Genomic DNA, 20,363 nt, shown 5'->3' on the forward strand with positions numbered 1-20,363 from the left:
ACAGTACGTGACACTCCCCGCCTCCCTGTTTGTTTGTATAGCGTGAGGTAGGGGGTGGGCGATATGGGCATAAAAAAAATATCGATATTTTTTCAAAAAACTTGGATAATTTGACGATATTCTCCAAAAAATATTTTAAATCTCCACTTTCTTCACATACCAATTGTGGATAGACAGCGTTTGTGAACAACGTCTCTTTTAACTTGCTAAATACAGCTTCTGCAAAACATAATGATATCCTACGACAATATTTAACAATAAAAAACAAAAAATTATGTTTAGACTTACATTGATTTTTGGGAATATTTATGTCATTTAAATGTCTGTGCTGTTATTCCATAATGATGTGACATTTTGAGCTGCAGTAGGTACTGGTGTGCCACTGCCAACTACTCGAGGAATCAAAATGAGAAAAAGGTGTTAACTACAGCGATCAGATTGAGAAAACATTTTATTTGATATGTGACGTGTGACGAAGTGTCACCCAGTGAGAGGGGAAAAAAAAGACGTCGTCATGACAACGCCCATTTCTCGTACATTGGCCAACGTATTCAGAATAAAGTTGAATAGCAAAACTGCAATTGACAGAAAAGTGCCTTTTACCCACTCATTCATCGCTGTTATATGTAGACTCGTGACTTTATTCTGGTTTGGGTGTATGCTGGCGTCACACTAGTAAACCGTCGTAGTTTGTGCAACATGTCTGGGGAATGCAGGCTAGTTATGAATAATGCGAACTAAAAGCGTGTAAACTGAATGTTAACCGAACATCCAGGATGTCACGTTTGCCTTGCTCGCTTAAGTACTGTGTGTGTGTGTGTGTGTGCGTGAGTGGGTGCGTGCATTTATATTTGTTGGTTCAACTCGGCGACTGTTTTCTGGGTGTGTGTGTGTGTGTTTAACCTTTTATTTAGCGTGCTTTCGCGGTCGCCAAGTTTTCCTCGTAAGCCATATGGCTCGTGGTGCAATAGAATTGCTCTTCACGGTGACCGTTTTGGCACATCCACCGACGTGTCTTGTCAACTCCAAACCATTTACAGACTACGGACAACGTGGACTCGCGCCTCGCTATAAATCCCCGCTCGACACTCCGGCATGAAATGAGGAGGAAATAGCTCCGCTCTGGTGCCGACAGAGTCACGTGACCGGGCCCTGCCCGCTGATTCGGCGAATGATTATCACTTCCTCCTCCTCTGCCGTCAATGCACATTGATTTTTCAGCATTTCCTCCAACTTTGCGGCCGTCGGCTGACTCGCTTCGAGGCACGTTTAATACTCGATAATGTAAAATTACACATGGTGTAGGAAAGATTGACGATGATATCGATAACGATATATATCGCCCGCCTCTAGCGCTCCCGCTATAGCGGCCGGAAAGTCACCGCGAAGCAGAGTTGGTCCCGAAAAGAAAGTCGACATCCACAGTGTCGATTTGGTTTGGCTTTTCCCTCGGAGGAGAAAGCGCAAACCAGTTATTTGCAAAGTTTGCAGAGACTCGGCTCGGACGTCAGCGCCGACAGCCAAATCCAGTCTGCAGTAACAGTCCGTGTAGTAAAGTGATAACTGGAAGCTCCAAGGCAGAGATTTTGATTGCCCCAATTCCACGGCGGTTGCCTTTTATACAAAACAGCAAAACAAAACAAAAAAAACATTTTGGGCTTTTACAGACTTTGTAAAAGGGATTCAAGCTTAGTTGAACTTGAACATAACATGAATCTCGTGTGTGTGTGTGTGTGTGTGTCTGTGTGCGTGAAATGGCTTCCAAACAAAGGCTCCATACATACATCGTGTATTAATAATTTCTCAGCCCAATTTACCATAGAAAAGTGCAGATAAGTAGGCCGGCCAAAGTGGGTTTGCCTGTAAGAGCATGTGTGTAGATAATAACGATGAGGGTAACAATCAATATTTGTTTGCGCTCTCACATGGCCTGAAACAAGAGTGAGATCACCTGTGTTTGCAGCTCTGTGTACGTATGTACGACTATTTTAAGACTACTTTTGACCCTGCTGAACCAAACCAGTAGGCGAGAGAAGAGTAACACACATCATCTATCCACAGAAGGGCCTTTAAGTAGATGCTGACAATCTACAGTCGCTATAAGGGGCTACTGACATGCCTAAAGTTGCACAAAATATCCATCAAAAAGAATCAAGTGTGAATTTTGTTGAATAAAGTGCACAGATGAACACAACAGTGACCCAAGCCCGGAACGTAAAAACTATCACTTATGATTGCCGTAATCGTGTGACAGCGGTTGTTTTACTGGGATTATTTATAATGAAGGACAAATTGGTCACACAATGTAGATGTAAAATAACATTACTGTTATAAAACCACAAAGCATCAGCTGATCGTGACTTGACTATCAACAAATGACGATTGGCATATTGGACAAAAGTATTGGGAGACTGCCGCCAAGTTTATGTGACTTCCGATTCATTCTTCTTTGTTGAGGCTAATCTTTAGGAATAAGAAACCCCAAGACAAAGCAAAAACAGTTCAAAGTTTGACGGTTGCTGAACTAAGGACGAGCCAGGCAATTACGGCGCCAACTTGCATGAGAGGAGTTAATTTTTTGTGACCTTAAGGAACTTTTTATTTTTTTTTTTTCCCCCGTACCAGAATCAAGTGTCATTACACATCCACTACAGTTGGTGGCAGCGGTACTCTCCCTTTTTTAATTCCAGGTAAATTGACACACTTCAAATCTTCGCTGTTGCAGACTAAAACACAATATTAAAGTTATTTGCTCTAAGTTCATATATATAAATTTTTTTTTTTCCTGTTTGTTGTCTTTAAAATTAATAAAGTAGAATGCTCTGCAGAGGTGTACTTCGAACAATTGTAAAGACAAATTATATTTACAATCACGGCAGAGAGTTGGGGAGGCGCAAAATCTTTTCTTTTTCCGATGGAGGGACAGAAAACTGATAAGCACTCACACACATGATGTGAAAATTCCCAAACATACTACAACTTGTCCTTTCGGCTCGTCTCATTCGGGGTCGCCACAGTGCGGCATCCGTTTCCCTCTTAGCCTATCTTCTGCTTCCTCCTCTGGAAAGCCAACTGCCCCTCATGTCTGTCACTCCATCTATCAACCTTCTCTTAGCTTCTCTTGTAGCTTGCTGTGCTGGTGGCTCCAGCCCCAAACACATAAAAGTGGAATCTCTTGCGGGCATGAAGAGCTCGGTTCAACAGATCCCATTGTTCCTGTGCATGAGTGGAAAAGCCAGCAGAAGCATTTCTCACGGTCAAGCTACTGTACATTCGCTCGAGCTACTCCTTAGGGTTCATGCTAGTTCCCATGGCAACCCCAGCTCCGGACTCATAAATACATGGCAGACAACACACTGGATGATAGGCTTCGTCATGTCTCCATGGAGCCACGGCAAACATGCAAGGCTTTTTTTTTTTTTCCTCGTCTCTCTATCTCTCTCCATACTTTGCATGGAGGTCAAAAAGTGTAACGTACATGATAACAGACTCATTCATAAAGAGCATTATGTCACCACATGCACAATCTTCTGTGCTGTATGCCATCTGTACATTTTTGCAGTCCTCGGCATAACTGAGCACACTCAGAGTTTGCTCGGAAAAAAAAAACAAAAAAAACAACATTCGCCCCCCCCCCCACTTGGATAAACGCGTCTGGGGGATCCTTTTCAATAAGTCAATGTCAAAACGTGTCAGAGTCAAACGAAACGTCAGCTTCTTGCATGAGAGCAGCAAATCTGGGGAGAATTCACTTCTGCGAGCATCTAACGGGATTAAATGTACAAAAGTATATTGTTTCTTCTCAGTGCGCCAAAGTGCGAGTGGAAGTTATCACCAAAGTAGTGCTCATGTCTCCGTCCGGGCTGATCAGTGCAATATGGCTCAAATAATCACTAGTGAATGAATAAAAACTGACATTAAAGTGAACATTCGTACATTCGCTTTTAGGCATTCAAAGACTTTTTTTGTGTGTGTGGGGGGGTCAACCAAGGTCTATTTTTTGCGGAAAAACGCACCCTTTGACAGTTATTGTGCTCAAGCCAAAGCAATGCTGCTTTGATGTCATTTGGCGGAATCTTGGTGTCAACTACTGTAAGGACAGTAGGTTGAATGAGTTTCAATTAGACACAAGTAGCGCTTTGCTCCCATTCTGTGGCATCTGGGGCATCAATTATTCGCGCATGGTTCACTACAATCCCTCCCTCTATACGTTTGTCCGCATGGTTTTTGAACGTCATGATCACTGTTAAATTGTTTTTACACTTGTGTGGCATTGAACAATAATAAAATGTGACGTACGGTGCTTCCCCATTTTTTTTAAATTCACTCGCTAATCCAATCACAAATCCAACAGCAGCTGTGTTAGGATGTGTGGAACAAGAATCAAGCAGCTAAAGCCATTTTCATCCATCTCAGGCGGCTGCCATTTTGACATCACACCGCCCTCTGCTGTCAACTGAAATGAACGTCAAAGTGCCTCGACGACTTGTATTACGCATCCAGCCAATGAAATTAAGCATCAACTCACGGGGAGAGAAAACCTGGAAACGGATCCCATTCATTGGGCAGGGCTATCTGGAGGGCAAAACCGACATTTGAGTCATGATTTACATGAAGATCAATAACCAGGAGCACGGCGCGAGAGATCCAAGTTGAAAAGTAAAGAGAGTGGCGAGGGAGGAGGTGCAAAATGTGACAAAAATGGTAGCCTGAGTAAATGATTCCCTAACACCCCCCCCCACCCCCCCACCCCCAAGCACATCAAACAGGAAGCGATATCCACTCCAGCTCAGTGCTAGCAAGGCTGGCTGGGGGCTTTTCTCACTGTACAGGAACCAAATGGCTGTCAAGTGGCCCTTTTCGCCCGCAGGGACTTTTCCCAGTGACACTTTTAGGAAGTGAACCTGCTTTCTGCCTGAAGGAATCCAGGACTTGCCACGACAGGAAAATAGCACTTTCGACAACAGCAAAAAATAATAAATAATTCTGGGCAGGTTTGCCTGTAGGCCAGTCACAAGTATGCAAAGATCATCCAGCAAATCATTAACTTTGCTGTAACAAAAAACACCTTTGGTCATTACATGTTTATATGAAGCATGCCTATTGACAAGCAAATTCTACTTTTGAGGTACTTCAGCAAATAAAATAATCAACATTCATGATAAATTATGACCCGTCAACCATCGTGACATAATCCTCAACGGTGAATTCAAGTCTGCGGGATGAAGTCCATCGTACGTGTTACATTTAACCATATGTTATCTGCAAAACAAAAAAAAAAGGAAAATCAAAGAAAAGAAAATCCCAGAGCAATCAGCAATTGCAACTTTTGACAACAGAAAAGAAAATATTCACAGTATCCAACTTTGTAAATATGCTGTGCTTGGATTCACACTTGCACAGGAAGAGGGTGTGAGTGAACAAATTAAAATTAATTTCTCATCACCAAGAACAAGGGAGAAGCTTTTCCACCCCCAAATCTCTTCCCACCATGCAGGGCGGTAAGACAGCAGAGACAAAAACCTTAAGGGACAAATGCAATAAGAGGAAATGAAGAACAGTGGCCATGAAAATTAAGAGTGGAGAAAGAAACAAAGATTAAGGCTGTGACAATATACAGAGGAAAAAAAACTGCAGGCCTGCATTATTTGCATTCGAAGTGCAACGATTGATCAATTCATCGACAACTGATGGATTATCAAATGAATCGATAATTATTTTTGATAAATAATTGTTTAAAGAGCTAGTTAAACCTAAAATTGTCCAAATCCTCAGAATGTCAGCCTCTCAAGTTTCCAAAGTCAAAACTGTACTCTCATATTTCTGTAGTCCTCCATTAAAGCAGACTGATTACGTTTGGGGTTTTTTTTCCCTCCCCAAAATAAGATATTTGCAACATCGCTTTCACTTTGGAAAACGATCACCATTTTTGCCAATTTTCTGCCGGATGTCACGGACCAAACCTGTAACTGAACCAATGAATCCACATGTGTGGATTTTCTGCTCTGCCAATTTGAAACATCCTGTTTTTGAATAAAGGGATGGCCATTACAACACGTCTTTCGTCGATTAATCAACAGATGAATGTATTAATAAAATAACCGTTAGTTGCAGCCCTCATTTGTATAACTCCAAATGTCATCAAAGGACGGAATGTGCATCGTCTTTGGGGATATCCACACCCCTTGTTCTCTTTTTTTTTTTTTTTTTTTCCCCCCCTATCCATGTGATGATGTCATGCTGGCTTGCTCGCACATGGGTTGGAAGAACGGAATTGTCCTTTTGGGAGTATAAAGCAGCCATTCTCGTAGGCTGCGATCAACTGATCTGTGTATGTGGAACACATTGTCAGCATTAACTTTTCTACCGAGCGTGGAAAACCATCAATATAGAAATGTGTCAAGCCGAGTAGGTACCCCCATAATCCCCTTTTTTACGCCAGCTGTAAAAAAAGAGGCCAGACAGCACAAGTGTGCATGGGTATTCTGCAACCGGGTTTAAGTTTAACACCCCGCGTTCACTTCTCTCATCCTGTTGTGTTAAATGTTGCCGGACACACTGCTCACAAAAGCTGCTGACATTGTCATGCGTCTAATGATCAGATCGCGGGACGCTGAATCTCAGCGAGAAAGCACACGCAGCTGTGTCGATATTCCGCTTGTCTGGTTTATGTGTAAAAGGCAAAGTCGGCCCTCCGTTACGACTCTGACGTGGCGATTTTGGGCGATCTCTGTGCAAAAGAGGCTACAGAGCGTGTGAATTGCGAGAGCACAGCACAGGATGCAGTTTTCACAAAAATTCCTGGCATACTTTTCCTTCTTGAGAACTTACAATTAAATTACTTAGCCCATTTTGGTTGCAGTTTAATCCAAATGCCAGTCGAATTTCCCAATGGACATGTGCAACACCGCTCAAACATGTAACAACTTCAATGAAATGTAACGTTTCAGGTACAGTTGCAAGGGATTCTAACTTGTGATAAGCCATGTCCCCCCAGCGGTTCAACTGCCAGGGTTTTGTGAATAAAAAATGAGACCAAGATAAATGCTCATTCTCCCCCCCCACGATTAATGTGACCTATAACCTGTACAACTCAATTAAAAATGTTATTAATCCTTGAGAAGGGATGTAAAAGAATTTCATGCGGTTGCATAGGTGTGCAAACCCTCCGAAGAAACCGACAGCGCGGCTTCGAAGCCTCGAGTAGGTGGGGATGGAACGGCCAAGTCGCCGATACAGTTACACAAATACCGAACCCACACTTCCAAATAACATTATAACAACCATATGGTTATACGGCGCGATGGACGTTTTTATATATAACCTACGAATCATCGTCGTAGTACGATCACACAGCGCTACACTAGCACAGGAAGGAGTCACAGGTGCCTCTCGCTCGCGGCGCTGCAATCGAGCGAGATGACTCTCCTCCGATTGTGAACAAAGCATTTGAAGACGAACGTGAGAATTTTATTGCTGGCTAGAAACGACAGAGAGGCAGAAGGTGAAAAAGACTGTTCATATTGCCCTAATTCATCGAAAATGAATTTGAGTCAATTCTCCAGGAGCGTTCAACAGGACCGTTAAGGGTGAAGCTAATAATCAACACAGCAGTTTCTAAAACTTCAGCCCCCGGGCCAGTTTAGTACCGGGGCTCTGTACCATCCCGGAGTCTGACACATATCTGCTGAAAGTCAGGGTGTGTCAATATGGCTTTGCTCAACTAACAGAGCTGCCAGACAAATAGTGCACAACTACAAACACGTACCTTATTACCATGCTGTGAAATGACATTTTTTTTTCACCGACTGGCTCAGACCTTTGGGAATGCAAATAGAGCGCGTGGCACCAAATAAGACAACCATGAAACCAAACACTGACAAATCTTCAGGGGGTTCATTGTACCCCGCCAAACAAGAGCGCTGCTCATTACGGGTTTGCGTAAAATTCAGCAGCTGCTAATCCTGTAGTCCAAGCCATCAAATAAATGTGGCATATGTCCTGGGCTGACTGGAAGACTTGAGACTATAATGGGCATAGGTTGGCTCCATTCATGCGACATGCTTGGGTGTTGCCTAAAAACAAACACTCATTAACCCAGATCGAGCAACCTGTTTGAGCGGCACGATGTGCCGACGCGACAGACGCGTGTGCTCAGAGAGTGTATGAATGCGTATACCTTGTGAAATTTAAATGTCAAAAGGCACACTTTGCTTTTCAATTGATGGCGGCAGTTAATTGTTTTTTATTTTTCTACTTCATTGCTGGTCTGATCTTCAGTGACATCACTATTTTGTCTGCAGCAGGTAGACAATTTTAGCCCAAGTCTAAAAGCTAACCGGCCAGATTGTTCATTAAAGGGCTACAATTATTAAAACGTGGGAGCGATCCAGATGCCAGTTGGCTTCCATTTTATGCACATTTGGGAACAATTCTTGCCAAAGTAATTGGAAATAATATGTGCTGGCAAACAAGACGGACGCCCGTTTTGCTGACGTTTTAGGGTGGGACCGACTGAGGGACTAACGGACTTCTGACAGACTAACTTACCTGACGGACTGACGATTACAATTCAGTTCGTCGCGAAAAATGATGGCGGATTAAGCGGACCAAAAGACTTTTATTCACTACGCAGCTAACCGGACCAAAACCGGAAATTAACTTCCGGAGAAGTGGCCTATAAGATTTTAAGTATTACGAAATGTTATTTGTCTGCTTAACTTTTCACAATAGAGTTGTGACTTTAGATTTTGACTTTTAATCTCTGCACAACAGATGTCAAAATGACATTCCAGTAGATCTTATGGTGGTATCTGTTACTTAGTATTGGTAACAGTGAGTCCTTAAGAGTCGAGTACTCGTACCGGTTCGAAAAAAAAAAAAAAAAAAAAAGTGGTATCGAGCATATCTAGCTTTTGCAGTAGTCATAATTAGAGCAAATAGTTGTATGAAGAATATTTTTAGGCCATGAATATGAAACAGTCGAATGAAAAGCAGCATGTCTGGCAGTCACTGGATATAACTTTGTGGGAGAAATACTGTAAAACTTTTTTTTTTTTTTAAATTGTATGTTGGGTCCGTCTTCAACTCAAGACACCCTGTACTGGTGTCGCATTTATGTCATGACGCTGCTCGTGTGTATACGAGGTATTATGCAATGCTGGGAGCACGGGACAAGAGTGTGAGGTTTAACACCAGACACTGATGTGTCAATTGTTGCTGTCCGACAACAATTTTATGTCAAACAGACAATGACATCGATCGAATAATATGACTGTGGCAAAGTCAAATGTAAAATGTTCGGCTCTTCTCACATGCATCTGATGCAGCAAATTTGCGGCATTTCTGTGAGAGAGGCTTGTTGCATCCTCTGCGTGCCCACATGGTTGCAACTTGCAACTAAGCCAGTCTTTGTTCCTCCAAGTTTTACGAGACAAAATGACAGCTAATTGAAGGCTATCAAGTGTGTCTTGTTTCATTAGCGTCTGCACATATTGATGCGTTTACAGTTCAAAGAAGACACTAGACAAATTGTTTTATACTTCTTTTTCCATCCGGCCAACTCGTGCAGATTTTACAGCTAAGACTGATGTTATATTGAATGTTGAGCTGAGTATAGCTACAGGCACTTCAAATGCTTCTTGGTGTTGCGCACGTGAATAGTGGAATGCCAAGTTTTCATTGAGAACAAAGTGTCAGCACTGGAGTTTTAATCCTAGATGGTATCTGGATTAAGGGGCTCAGGAGTCAGAGGGCTACGTGTGCTTCCTTCAATTTGCCAGATGATTTGTCATCACTTCTGGAATATAAAAACGGAATGTGTGAATGGCATGCTTACTGTGGGTCACCTCATTGAGGATCTTTCTCTACCAGTCAACCAGATACCACCCAACCTTTTTGAAACGTAATTAAAATGTTTTTTTCCCCCCACATCAGCTCATTCACTGACAGACATTCTCAGACTTTTTTTTTTTTACCCTAACGTTTCAAAAAAAATTGGAAAAAATATTAATAAATTCCTGGTATTGAATTAAATTAATGAAGTAAATTCGTCAATAGCAGTGAATGAGTTTAATATCAAGGAGGATACAGCAAAGGTGTTACTCTGCAAGCACTAGACTTCATAAAAGCTTTCAAAATATCATTAGGAACAAAAACACATTATCAAAACAATGCCCCAAAATGACTGCAAACCCAGTAAAACACATGTCAAACCAGAAGTTGGCAATAACTCACTCCAAATAAACACTATACACGTGTACCAACCACCACCCTTCTGGCACGTACCATTTGGTACCTGGGCCTTCGGTTGGGAGTTAGGAGAATTACCATATTTCTCAGATCGTAAATCATACTTTTTGCCATAGGTTGGCTGGTCCTGCGACGTATGCTCAGGTGCAACTGATATCAAAATTAGAGCTCGGACCGGCACCCAAATGCCTGTTCCCTAATCGTGTTGACCTCCTTTTGGAGGTTGGCAAATACTTTTTGTGCATTACCGCTGATGGCCACCGTTCTAAAAAAAAAAAAAAGTGTTAATAATGCAACAAAAGTATTTTCCAACTGCCAAAAGAATATAGAAGAACAAAGAGAAGAACTAGCAGTAGTCACGGCAACCAATGGGTGACGTACTGGTGGATTATACCTGGATCTGGAAAAACCAAATCTGAACCATGTACATGACTTATTTCTGTTTTGCGAGTTGATTCAGAGAAATAGATAATACTCACCTGGGTCTTAATGATCCTGGCCTGAACCCCATGTTCCTTTAGTGTACAAAATAGTAACTACGGTAATTTGTTCAGTGTAGAAACTATGTCAATTTTCTAGCAGTCATGGAAGAGGCAAGAGGACAAATGACTGTACACGTCACACTCTGGAAACAGTTCACTCAAAATGGCGAGACAGACCGTAAAATGTCTTCTTATCAAACTGTATCAACTAGTTGACTGTATGTGGGGTCAAGCAGCTGTTCTAGCTCTTTTTAGGATTGACACCACAACATACCACTGATTTGCATATTAAGAAGCCAGTCAAAAGCATGTCCATTTGACTTGTGGGTGCAATGTTTTGCATACCACAAGGTATACTGACATAACATGACACAAAACGTGATCATTTTGGAATACACGATTACAACGTGTAGGATGTTTATGCTTACCCAGCAGAAGCAGCTTCAGCTCCCTCCTGGCGTCCCGTTTGTCCCGCCGCAGTTGCTTCTCGATCTCCGAGTTGATCCGTTTGGACTCCTTCGCCTCTTCACTCAGGCAACAAGCCATCATGGAGTCAAGAGTCATCACCGCATGAGCCAGAAAAGCCCTGCCTGACGGACGAGGGGGGGCCGGGCTCGGAAAAGGCTCTCCAAGCTCAAGTCAATGGAATCCCGTTCAGTCGAATGGGATCTTGCTACTTTCTTTGCTCGTTGCCGGTGACAAATATTTGACAGCTTAAGACTTAAGTCGTATGCAAATTCGCTGTTTGAAAAAAAAAAAAAAGACTTGCCAGAAGATTGCTGGAAAAAAAAGCGACTTGTTAGATGGTGTAAAAGACAATTTTCTTCATAGGGAAAAAAAAACGTAGAAGCAACTAGCTAACGTGGAGGTGTTAAAAATGAGATTCCCAGTGTGCCAACACCTTTTTAATCATTTCCCGCACCGCTGTTCAGTCGTGGAAGCTTAACTATACTCACTCACAAAAAGCCTATTTTTATTAAACACTCGTGTCCCGGAGACAGCGGGACACTGCTGACCGCCACTGCCACATTTGTCGGAGCCCTCCCGCGAGCCTAGCCGCCCCGACGCCGACACTTCACGCCCGCGCAGTGGTAGCAAACGCCGCCCGTCAGTCCGTCCATCTACCGCACGCACACGTCGACGAGCTTCCGACGCCAAACACTCGAGTTGCACGTTGAAAAAATAATACTCATAACAATTCCCCACTTTAAAATGATAACGGGTTAAGTTATGGGGGAGTGGGGATGGCTAAATGGACGAGCTAACTAGTTAGCGAGCTACGTTAGCTTGAGCTAGCCATCCCTGGAATTGCAGTGAGGGAAAAAAAGAACAAACTGCCAGGAGGAACTTCATCTCTTGGAAGCGCTTTGTCCTAACGCTCTTTCCGGGGGTCAAAAAGCCCTCAAAGTGTTGAATCCTGACAGTCAAACTGGGAAATTCATCGTTCCTGGTGGTGCTTTTTTTTTTTTTCCTGGTTGGAATAGCGCCCCTCCTCGTCATCCACTCCTCTTCTTGTGACGTCACGATCGATTTATTTGATTGACAGACTCCTGCACGAATAAGAGTAAACGGGTGACGGAAGGCGGGACAATATTTAGAATTAAAATTCACACTGTTACAAGGTTGTGTGAGAGGACGCCATCCTTTCCTTCCTTCCTTTTTGGAGGCGTGTTAGCCCCTGGCCAGAGTGTGCTCACACTAAGCTGCTTCTTCTGGATGATTACACTTTAGCCTGACAACATCGCCTTAATTGAAATAGTTATAACATGGTAAGTAAGTTTGCCTCACAGTTCTGGGATTCTGGGTTCGAATCTCGGCTGTGGAGTTTGCATGTTCGTCTTGTGATTGTGTAGGTTTTCCAGCAGTTCCAACATTCCAAAAATATGCATTTAAAGATGATTAAAGGGTCCAAATTGTCGTTAAGTGTGAATGGAAGTTTGTCCATAATTGTCTTGTGATTGGCTGGCGACCAGTCCAAGGTGTGCATGCACTCCCTCTTGCCCAGAGTCAGCTGGGATAGGCTTCGGTACATTTGTGACAATACTGTAGTGAGTTCGAGAAGATGGTTGGATAGATGCATTATATGTCACCTTTACCCTCCTGCTACATTGATTTCTCAGAAACAGCAAAAATGTTCCTGGGTCAATCTGACCTGTAGAAAGTTTCATTATTCAAAGTGTCAGAAAGTAAGAAAATATCCCCAAAATAATGTTCATATCGCCATCCGTAACTCAATTACTAATCATTTCATCAATATTTAGTGCATTACCTCTCGAAATCATAGGGAAAGAATTTTTCTGGGTCAACTTAACCTGTGACAAATCAGGACTGTTAAAGACATACAGTGGTGCCCTGAAATACATCAGTCAGTCAGTCAGTATTTATGATATGAAGGGTTGAAACAACTTGGAGCCACTTGATTGTGTTCCACTTTGGGATGTTCCACTGAACACTTGGTTACACAGGTAACATAACAGCTAGTGTCAATATTTGAAGTAGCTTTTCTTTATTTTAGTGACAAATGACAAGACTGGGGCGAGGTGTCTCACCTTTCCAGTAAATGTGACGTTGCAATAAATAAATACAAAAAGGTGTCATGTTTGCTATTGTAATGTAGCAGGTGAGAAACAAGGTGACGCAATGGTGAGTAAACGGACAATGCAACTTCAGTTCAGTTGAACTGGTTTTGGGTTAAGCTTTAACGACAACAACAAAAGCGTGTCGAAGCGCGTCAAAACAATAATGATTTAAAAAAAAAAAAGGCAAGTAAGTAAAAGTCTTTTCTGACACCTTTTCGGGCTGCACAAATACCCAATTTGTTGGTATGTTTCAATGAGATTTAATTGCAGGAAATAAACTGAATACAATACGTGTATGTGAAAATATAAAAATAGATTATTTAGCCTGACATGAAGGACATATGGAACATATGCACAATTGTGTAGCACAATTAATTGTGCATTTGTACCATATGAAGGCAACACAACGCCAGCCAGAGGAGGGGGGGAGACAGACAGATACCTGTAGGCATTTGCAACAGCTGCTCAGTTATGTAAGCAAAGCTACGAGTTCAAACTGTCCCTGAAGGCAACACACGGCAGATGAACGGACAGACCGATAAGATTCTATTGAACCCAAGTGACACCTTGTGGACACTTGTTGAAAATGCAATTAGGTCAATCGGACACACCTTCCATGACGTCATACACAACCTTTCGCCTTCAAGGTATATTTTTTTCAGAGACTCCTGAGTAATGTACGGTACAGCACTCTTTGAACGTCATGATATCAATTCAACTTCACTTAGCTTCACGATAGTAGTGGGGAAGATCATTTAAAGGCAGAAATACAATATGTATGTCTACTCCGTTGTTTCCCAAACTATATTTTACACTAGAAAATTCTCATAGTACACCACCAAACAAAATGGCGGAAAAAAAAGTATCTAAACCGAAATAATTAATATCTCCTCTCAGATTACTGCACTAAAAATGCACTTACTCCTGGGCCTGTTTAGTTGAGCACAAAACTACTATTCCGTGTTATGAATGGCAACAGGTGAATGCACAGCTTAATTGTACTTTCTGCCATTTGGTGGAAGAGTATTTAATTGTTCTGCATGTCACTGTTGCTAGAATAGATAGTTGAACAAAGAGATATCATTTATAATAAATAATTTAAAATTAAGTCATGGAAAAGAGTGTAAACCAAATACCGTGCTATAATTCAATTTGTACTAGGAAGGGATTTGACGGAGAAAAAAAAAAGATTGTACTAATTGTTAAAAGTTAAGACAAATGTGCAAATTTGATACAGATTTTCAGCCGCGTAAAATAGTGACAACCAAATACTTAAGTACATAACCATTGTGTAGTTTAGGTTAAAGTGGGATTTGGTTGACACGGCTGTTGTGCCCATTGTTCTCTAAAACCTTCCCGGGTCAATGAACCCCTCGACAGCATATTATTTTCCCTCCATCCTCTGCCCCTCCATTCTGCCGCCCCACACAGCCTGAATTCTAGTCAAGGTTTCTTCCTTAGTGAGTTTTTGCTCGCTTTCATCGCACTGTGTTTGCTCATGTGGGGTTCACTTGATTTTCTTATATGCATACAAAACAACGAGGAGTGTTGTTCTCGACCGCCTTAATGTATAAAGTGCTTTGTGATAACTTATTTTGTGAATTGGGACAATATAAATCAAATTGACTTGATTTGGTGAAAAAAATGCTGTTAAATGTGAGGGAAACAAATACCCATTTTGAACAGTTTTTCTGCCAAAATGAAAGGGTCAAATCTATTTTGTCAGAAACATGAAGTTGACTTTATTCAATTCTTTGGGCCATATTAAATGATGCGGCAGGCCGGATCTGGCCCCGAGCCTTGAGTTTGATACCTGTGGTCCATGCTACCAAATTTGGACCACCTTTTCTAGACAGATGAGTGATGCAAAGTTGCAGAAATAATTGAGTTTTTGTCATTGCAGATGGGTGGAATGGTGAGTCAGTGTCATGAAACTGCAGATTTTCCCAGCTGACTACAGTATAATAGACAATGGTGACACCTAAAATTACCCATTGCATCTGTCAGGGCACGGCAGGGAAGTTTCATGACTCGTCATAAAACACAAACCTCTAATAACTCAGCTTCACAAAGTCAGATCTTGAGCAAACGGTCTCGCCCTGAACAGATTCATTTTGTTTTCCAGCGACCATTTAGGGTCATTTTGGCCATTTTCATTCGGCCCTTCAACGACATCTTTGTCCTAATGATTTTTGTTTGATTGTTACCAAAGTGGCGCCGAGTATACCAGACAGATGAGAGATAATCTGGACAGCGCGTGTGGGCGGTTGCGCGGCAGCAGAGTTCAATGACACAAAACATGTCCCGTGAGCATGGGCGACGCTAACTTGCAAAATGTTTAGTTTTCGTCATTGTTTTACTTCAGGAGCATGGAAGGGAAGTGTGATGACTTGCCACAAAGCACAAAACACTTCATACCTTAGCAGGGGCGTGGGGCAGACGGGCGGATGATTTATGTAGGCGCATTAAGGAAGGGGAATTTGGCTACAATTAATGGACATAAAGTTAGGAAAACTTTCATCCACACTACCCCTCATGTGCATTCAAGTTTAGAGAAGGTCAAATTAGTTCACCTGTAAAGGTTACATTGCATTTGAGATTAATTTTAAAATGTCGCCCAAAAGACCAACATCGCTAACATTTTGTGAGTAGTGTGATTTTACAGCTTGTTTCTTGCCATGGTGAAATTGGCTAGTTTGAGCTATTTAGCTATTTTTCGCAAATAGGCAAATAACATACTATTTACTTGATTGGTTGGTTTAATTTTACACTCAATCATTCAGTACCAGACATTTTTAGATCCTCTTTAACCCAAACGCTTGACAGAATTGGGGGAAAAAATATATTGAATGGTTGGACTGTGAAAAGACAAATATGTCTTTGGGATTTTACAGTGGAATTTTTTTTCAATTTTTTAATAATGTTAGATGCTATGTGGTCCCACTAGTTTAAACACGGCATTCTGATGAATATTATGTATGTGGAATATGAGTTAAGCAGTAAAATCCACCTATTTTTGTCCATCTCAGGGGGCGGCCATTTTGCCACTTTCTGTTTACAATTTGTTGTTTCTTTGAATTAATAACTAGACACATGCTGCCATCTATTAATAAACTTGACAAAAGCTACAGCAGATCAAATCGAATCATAATCCCACCGAGTTGAACCAAATTCAATCATTCCATTTGAAAAAGTATCATTCCTCCGATTGTATCGTCCCACATGTATCGAATGGTCTTTTTTTGGGAGCGAACCCATTCTCGCTGTCCAAATATTTCTGAACCAAACTGTTTGAATGTTGGCAACTTCAACTGTGTCAAGTCAAAACAATGCAATCTTGAAATAATTACGTCTGAGCGCAGCGTAAGATGTTTGATTTTACGAGTCCTTTCAGTTTAATCATTGATCCTGGCCTGTTTCCCACAGCAGCCAGCCCACAGGGGGCAAAGTCCCCTCTCTTAAACACTCTTATTACTGCCGGCCGCTGTGGGCTGGCTGTAAAGATTCATCAGAGAACGATAAGGGATGAGAGGCTCCTGAAATACTGTCGGATCACTCACATCGCAGGTGGAACGCAAGACACCTTCCACCCCAATGCATGCTGGGAGGATAAGGCGGATCATTTCCTCCTATAGTGGAGCTCACGCCCTCACACTGTGTTGCAATTCCCCATTGCATTTTTCCTTCCCTTTTTGCTCTTTACTTTCTTTTCTCCGTTCCATGAAAGCCGCGCCCTCGTATTCCGCGATGCGTACTTGGTTTCGAATATCATTGTCTTCATATTAAGGAATATAATCACCTCTTTTAATATTGTAAAGATGAGTTATGGCCGGAATGAATCGCTTAGGCCTTGGTGAGCGTGTCACAGTTTTGTGAAGAAATTCAATCCGTCGTGCGTTAGCGTTGTATGCACCCGATTCCCTTTTACTTACGGTCTGACACGTTTACCTCACCTCGTTTCCACGGCAACCCAGAGCTCAGATGATCTCCGTATATGAGAGGCAATGAAGGCCCGGACAGACCGGTCTTGCAAGGCACAAAGAAGACAAAAGATTGCCATCTAAAAAAGCAGACCAGCATTGCGGCGAGGGAGGAGTGACAAAATGCCTGCCTGCATTGCTCTAAAAAAAATTCAGCCAGATAACCCGCGAAATAAAGAGTCACAGATTTCATCGTAATTTCTGCACTGGCGCTTTGTTGGATTCACAGATTTTTTGGGAGCTCAACGCCCAAATGAGACATTTGAAATAACGGACTAAAATAAATAACGTGCTGCCATAACATCGCAATATACTGTCGGTTCTTGAGATACGAGTGACACCTATTTGCGAGCTGTTTGTGAAAATCTGCAGATTTTCGATTCAGCTCACTTCATGATCAGCAGCACTTTAGGCTAATCGTGAACAATTATTTTAAAAAATGGTTTCAAGATGTTAAATGCCATCCTGGTTAAAGTTTACTGTCAAACTAAACAAAACAAAGACAATTACACCTTGTGTATTTAAAAAAAAAAAAACAACACATAGCCTTTCAGTTTAGCTAAATGCTAATGCTAAGTAGCACATATGTTGCGATGCTTTTAGCCTTCAAGCAACGGCTTGAATACAAACATTGCAGCAACACACGGTGACAGACAATCTAACAGTACATTCGTCTAACTCTTTATCCTCTGCAAAGAACGACCATTAGTGCCCTACTGATGAGCTGAGAGTAGTTGAGAAGTCTCAATGAAAAGTATATCTGTCTTTCTACTTTATTCCAGACCCACATGCAGTAGGTGAAAATCCATGATAGATTTTTTTTTTTTTTTTTGATAAACATGTTCATCTTTTGTTTTTCCTCATACTTCATTTTGAAACTGCAGACAAAGAGTCTAGGCTTCCCGGCAGTGGAAACTTGATACAAATGGCAGGTTACAAGGAACGACGACAGAAGACACTTGATAGATTTCGGGCATGTGACTTTCAAAATAATATACTCTACAGTACTTTGTTACCGATGCTTCTTCTTCCCACGTTCTAAAAACCGTCAGCTGGGATAGGCCCCAGATCACCCGCTACCCGAACAAGGATGACTTATTAAACTAATAAGGATAAGATTACGTAATTGTTGATGACATTGAATGAAACTATTTCACGTGCTGTCGGCAATTCTTCAGTGGGTTCAACGTCAATTAATAAGGGAACATGTTGTCTTTGAAGTTGTTCTATAGAGTAGCTGTCAACACTGTCTGAGAGGGTTACAAATTAGCCTATCGCAGCGCAATTTATTTTTGTTCATCCCTCAATGCCAGCGAAATATAGTAGCAGGCGGAAGAATGAAACGCTCTTCCACAAGATGGCAGAAGGTACAATTCATTTGTGTATCCACCTGTTGACATTCATACTGTATAATTTAAACCAATCCTAATTTTGTGTTAAACAGGCTCAGACGTCCCACTAAATAAGTACATTTGTAAGTCAACTCGCGTCACAATTATTTCAATATAAACACTTGTTACTTTTTGACTTAGGTGGTGCGCTAATGTAAAACGTGCCTTAGCTCAATATTGTTCGGGAAACACTGCTCTAGGGAGCCCATGGAAACTATCGAAAATAAATTACTGGCGACCATTTCATATGTCAACAGGAAAACATGAATGTGGTAACAAAAGGGGCTCCTTAAATCATCTTTGTTTACATTTGCAAATTAGCGGTTGGGAAGTCAAGAAATACGTACATATAATATCCACTATGGTACTTAAGTAGATTATTCCGATATTTGTACTTGAGTATTTTCTTTTTAAAACTAAAACTAAAACCTACACATTTCTGGGATTTTTTTTTCAGTCTAGTCTGAAAAAATTTGTTGTTGTGCTGTTATCAATACACACATATCTGTACTTCTAATTATTTACCAGGTACTTAAGTATTTCTACTGAGTGTGAATAATTTCGCCAGCTCTGGCCAAGGCAAAGTATTTACATTAGAAAAAATGTACAGCACATCCCCAAATTTATACATCACTAGCCTCAGGCCAAAACCTCATAAGTCACATTTTGGTGAAATTAATATTTTTTTTCAAAAATCTATCCTGTCAGTCCACATGCCTGGGTGGTATTTTTACACATTATTGACCAATCTAAAGTGTTGAAAATGGCTTACTCTGTTTCACAATGCAATGCTAATGGTTGAACAAACTTGCCATTTTGGGGTCTAAAGAAAGTGAGGTACATGGTTTTGGGCCGACGCCAGCATTATGAAATTGATGATCTACTCTCAATTTACTCACAAATGTACTCATTCAGTGTGATATCTAATGTATGAAATATGTGATATGAATGTGACATTTGAGTGGATTGAAGTTTGTTGTTGCTGTGCCAAGTAATCAAAAACACCTATTGGAGAAAATTGACGATTAAAAAAAAAGCTTTTGTATTCAAGCAAATTTACGTGTGTTCTTTTTTTTAATTTTTTTTTTACTCATAAGTCCCAAGTATAAATGCTTTTAAATCCAGGTTAAAAACTATACTCTTACCCCATACCTAAGGTCTTTCAAAGCAGTTCTCCAAAATCTTGCTCTTGCACCGTACTACTTCTTCTTTTCGTCAGGTGCTTTGAGCTTTACTTTGCTTTTAAATGTCTAACTCTTTTGCTTGTAAACGCTTTAAAGTGAAGCTCATTAGTTAAGTCATTGTCATACTATCAACAGTCAGGGTTTCATGAAATAAAATGCAATTCATGTTTGCTTGCTGTTGTGTGGAAAATAATGGATGTACAGTAATTGACAATAACTGCAAGAATCAAACATTCTACTCCAAAGACGCACATTCTTTTGCAATTTGTATTCAGACTACGTAGCTCTGCCACTGATTTTTGCTTTCTTTATTGTAAATGGATTAATGGGCTGCTCCCTCTAAATTATGGGCCGGCTTCTTGGAGAAGAACGGAGGAAAATAATTAACTGGCACTGCATCGGCCCACCGGGCATTTACCCTGCAAGGCAGATGGCCAGTTCAGCCCTGGTTGTGAATGAAATGTGCTCAATCAATAAGGCTGCCACACCTTGTATT

General features: G+C 41.3%; 1 protein-coding gene across 3 annotated transcripts in view; it reads right to left on the reverse strand.

Annotated features, from left to right (window-relative positions):
• Window positions 1-20,363, reverse strand: part of LOC147139043 (guanine nucleotide-binding protein subunit alpha-11) — a 49,583-nt gene that overhangs the window by 16,282 nt on the left and 12,938 nt on the right. For all 3 annotated transcript variants that reach the window (XM_086046818.1, XM_086046817.1, XM_086046816.1), the window contains exon 2: window positions 11,162-12,283. In XM_086046818.1, the coding sequence (XP_085902944.1) occupies window positions 11,162-11,297 (136 nt within the window). In that variant the 5' untranslated portion in view covers window positions 11,298-12,283. The remainder of the gene's footprint in view (window positions 1-11,161; window positions 12,284-20,363) is intronic.

This window comes from Filicampus tigris, chromosome 12, assembly GCF_054856515.1.
Source record: "Filicampus tigris isolate MCC_2025a chromosome 12, RoL_Ftig_1.0, whole genome shotgun sequence".
NCBI classification, from domain to species: Eukaryota; Metazoa; Chordata; class Actinopteri; order Syngnathiformes; family Syngnathidae; genus Filicampus; species Filicampus tigris.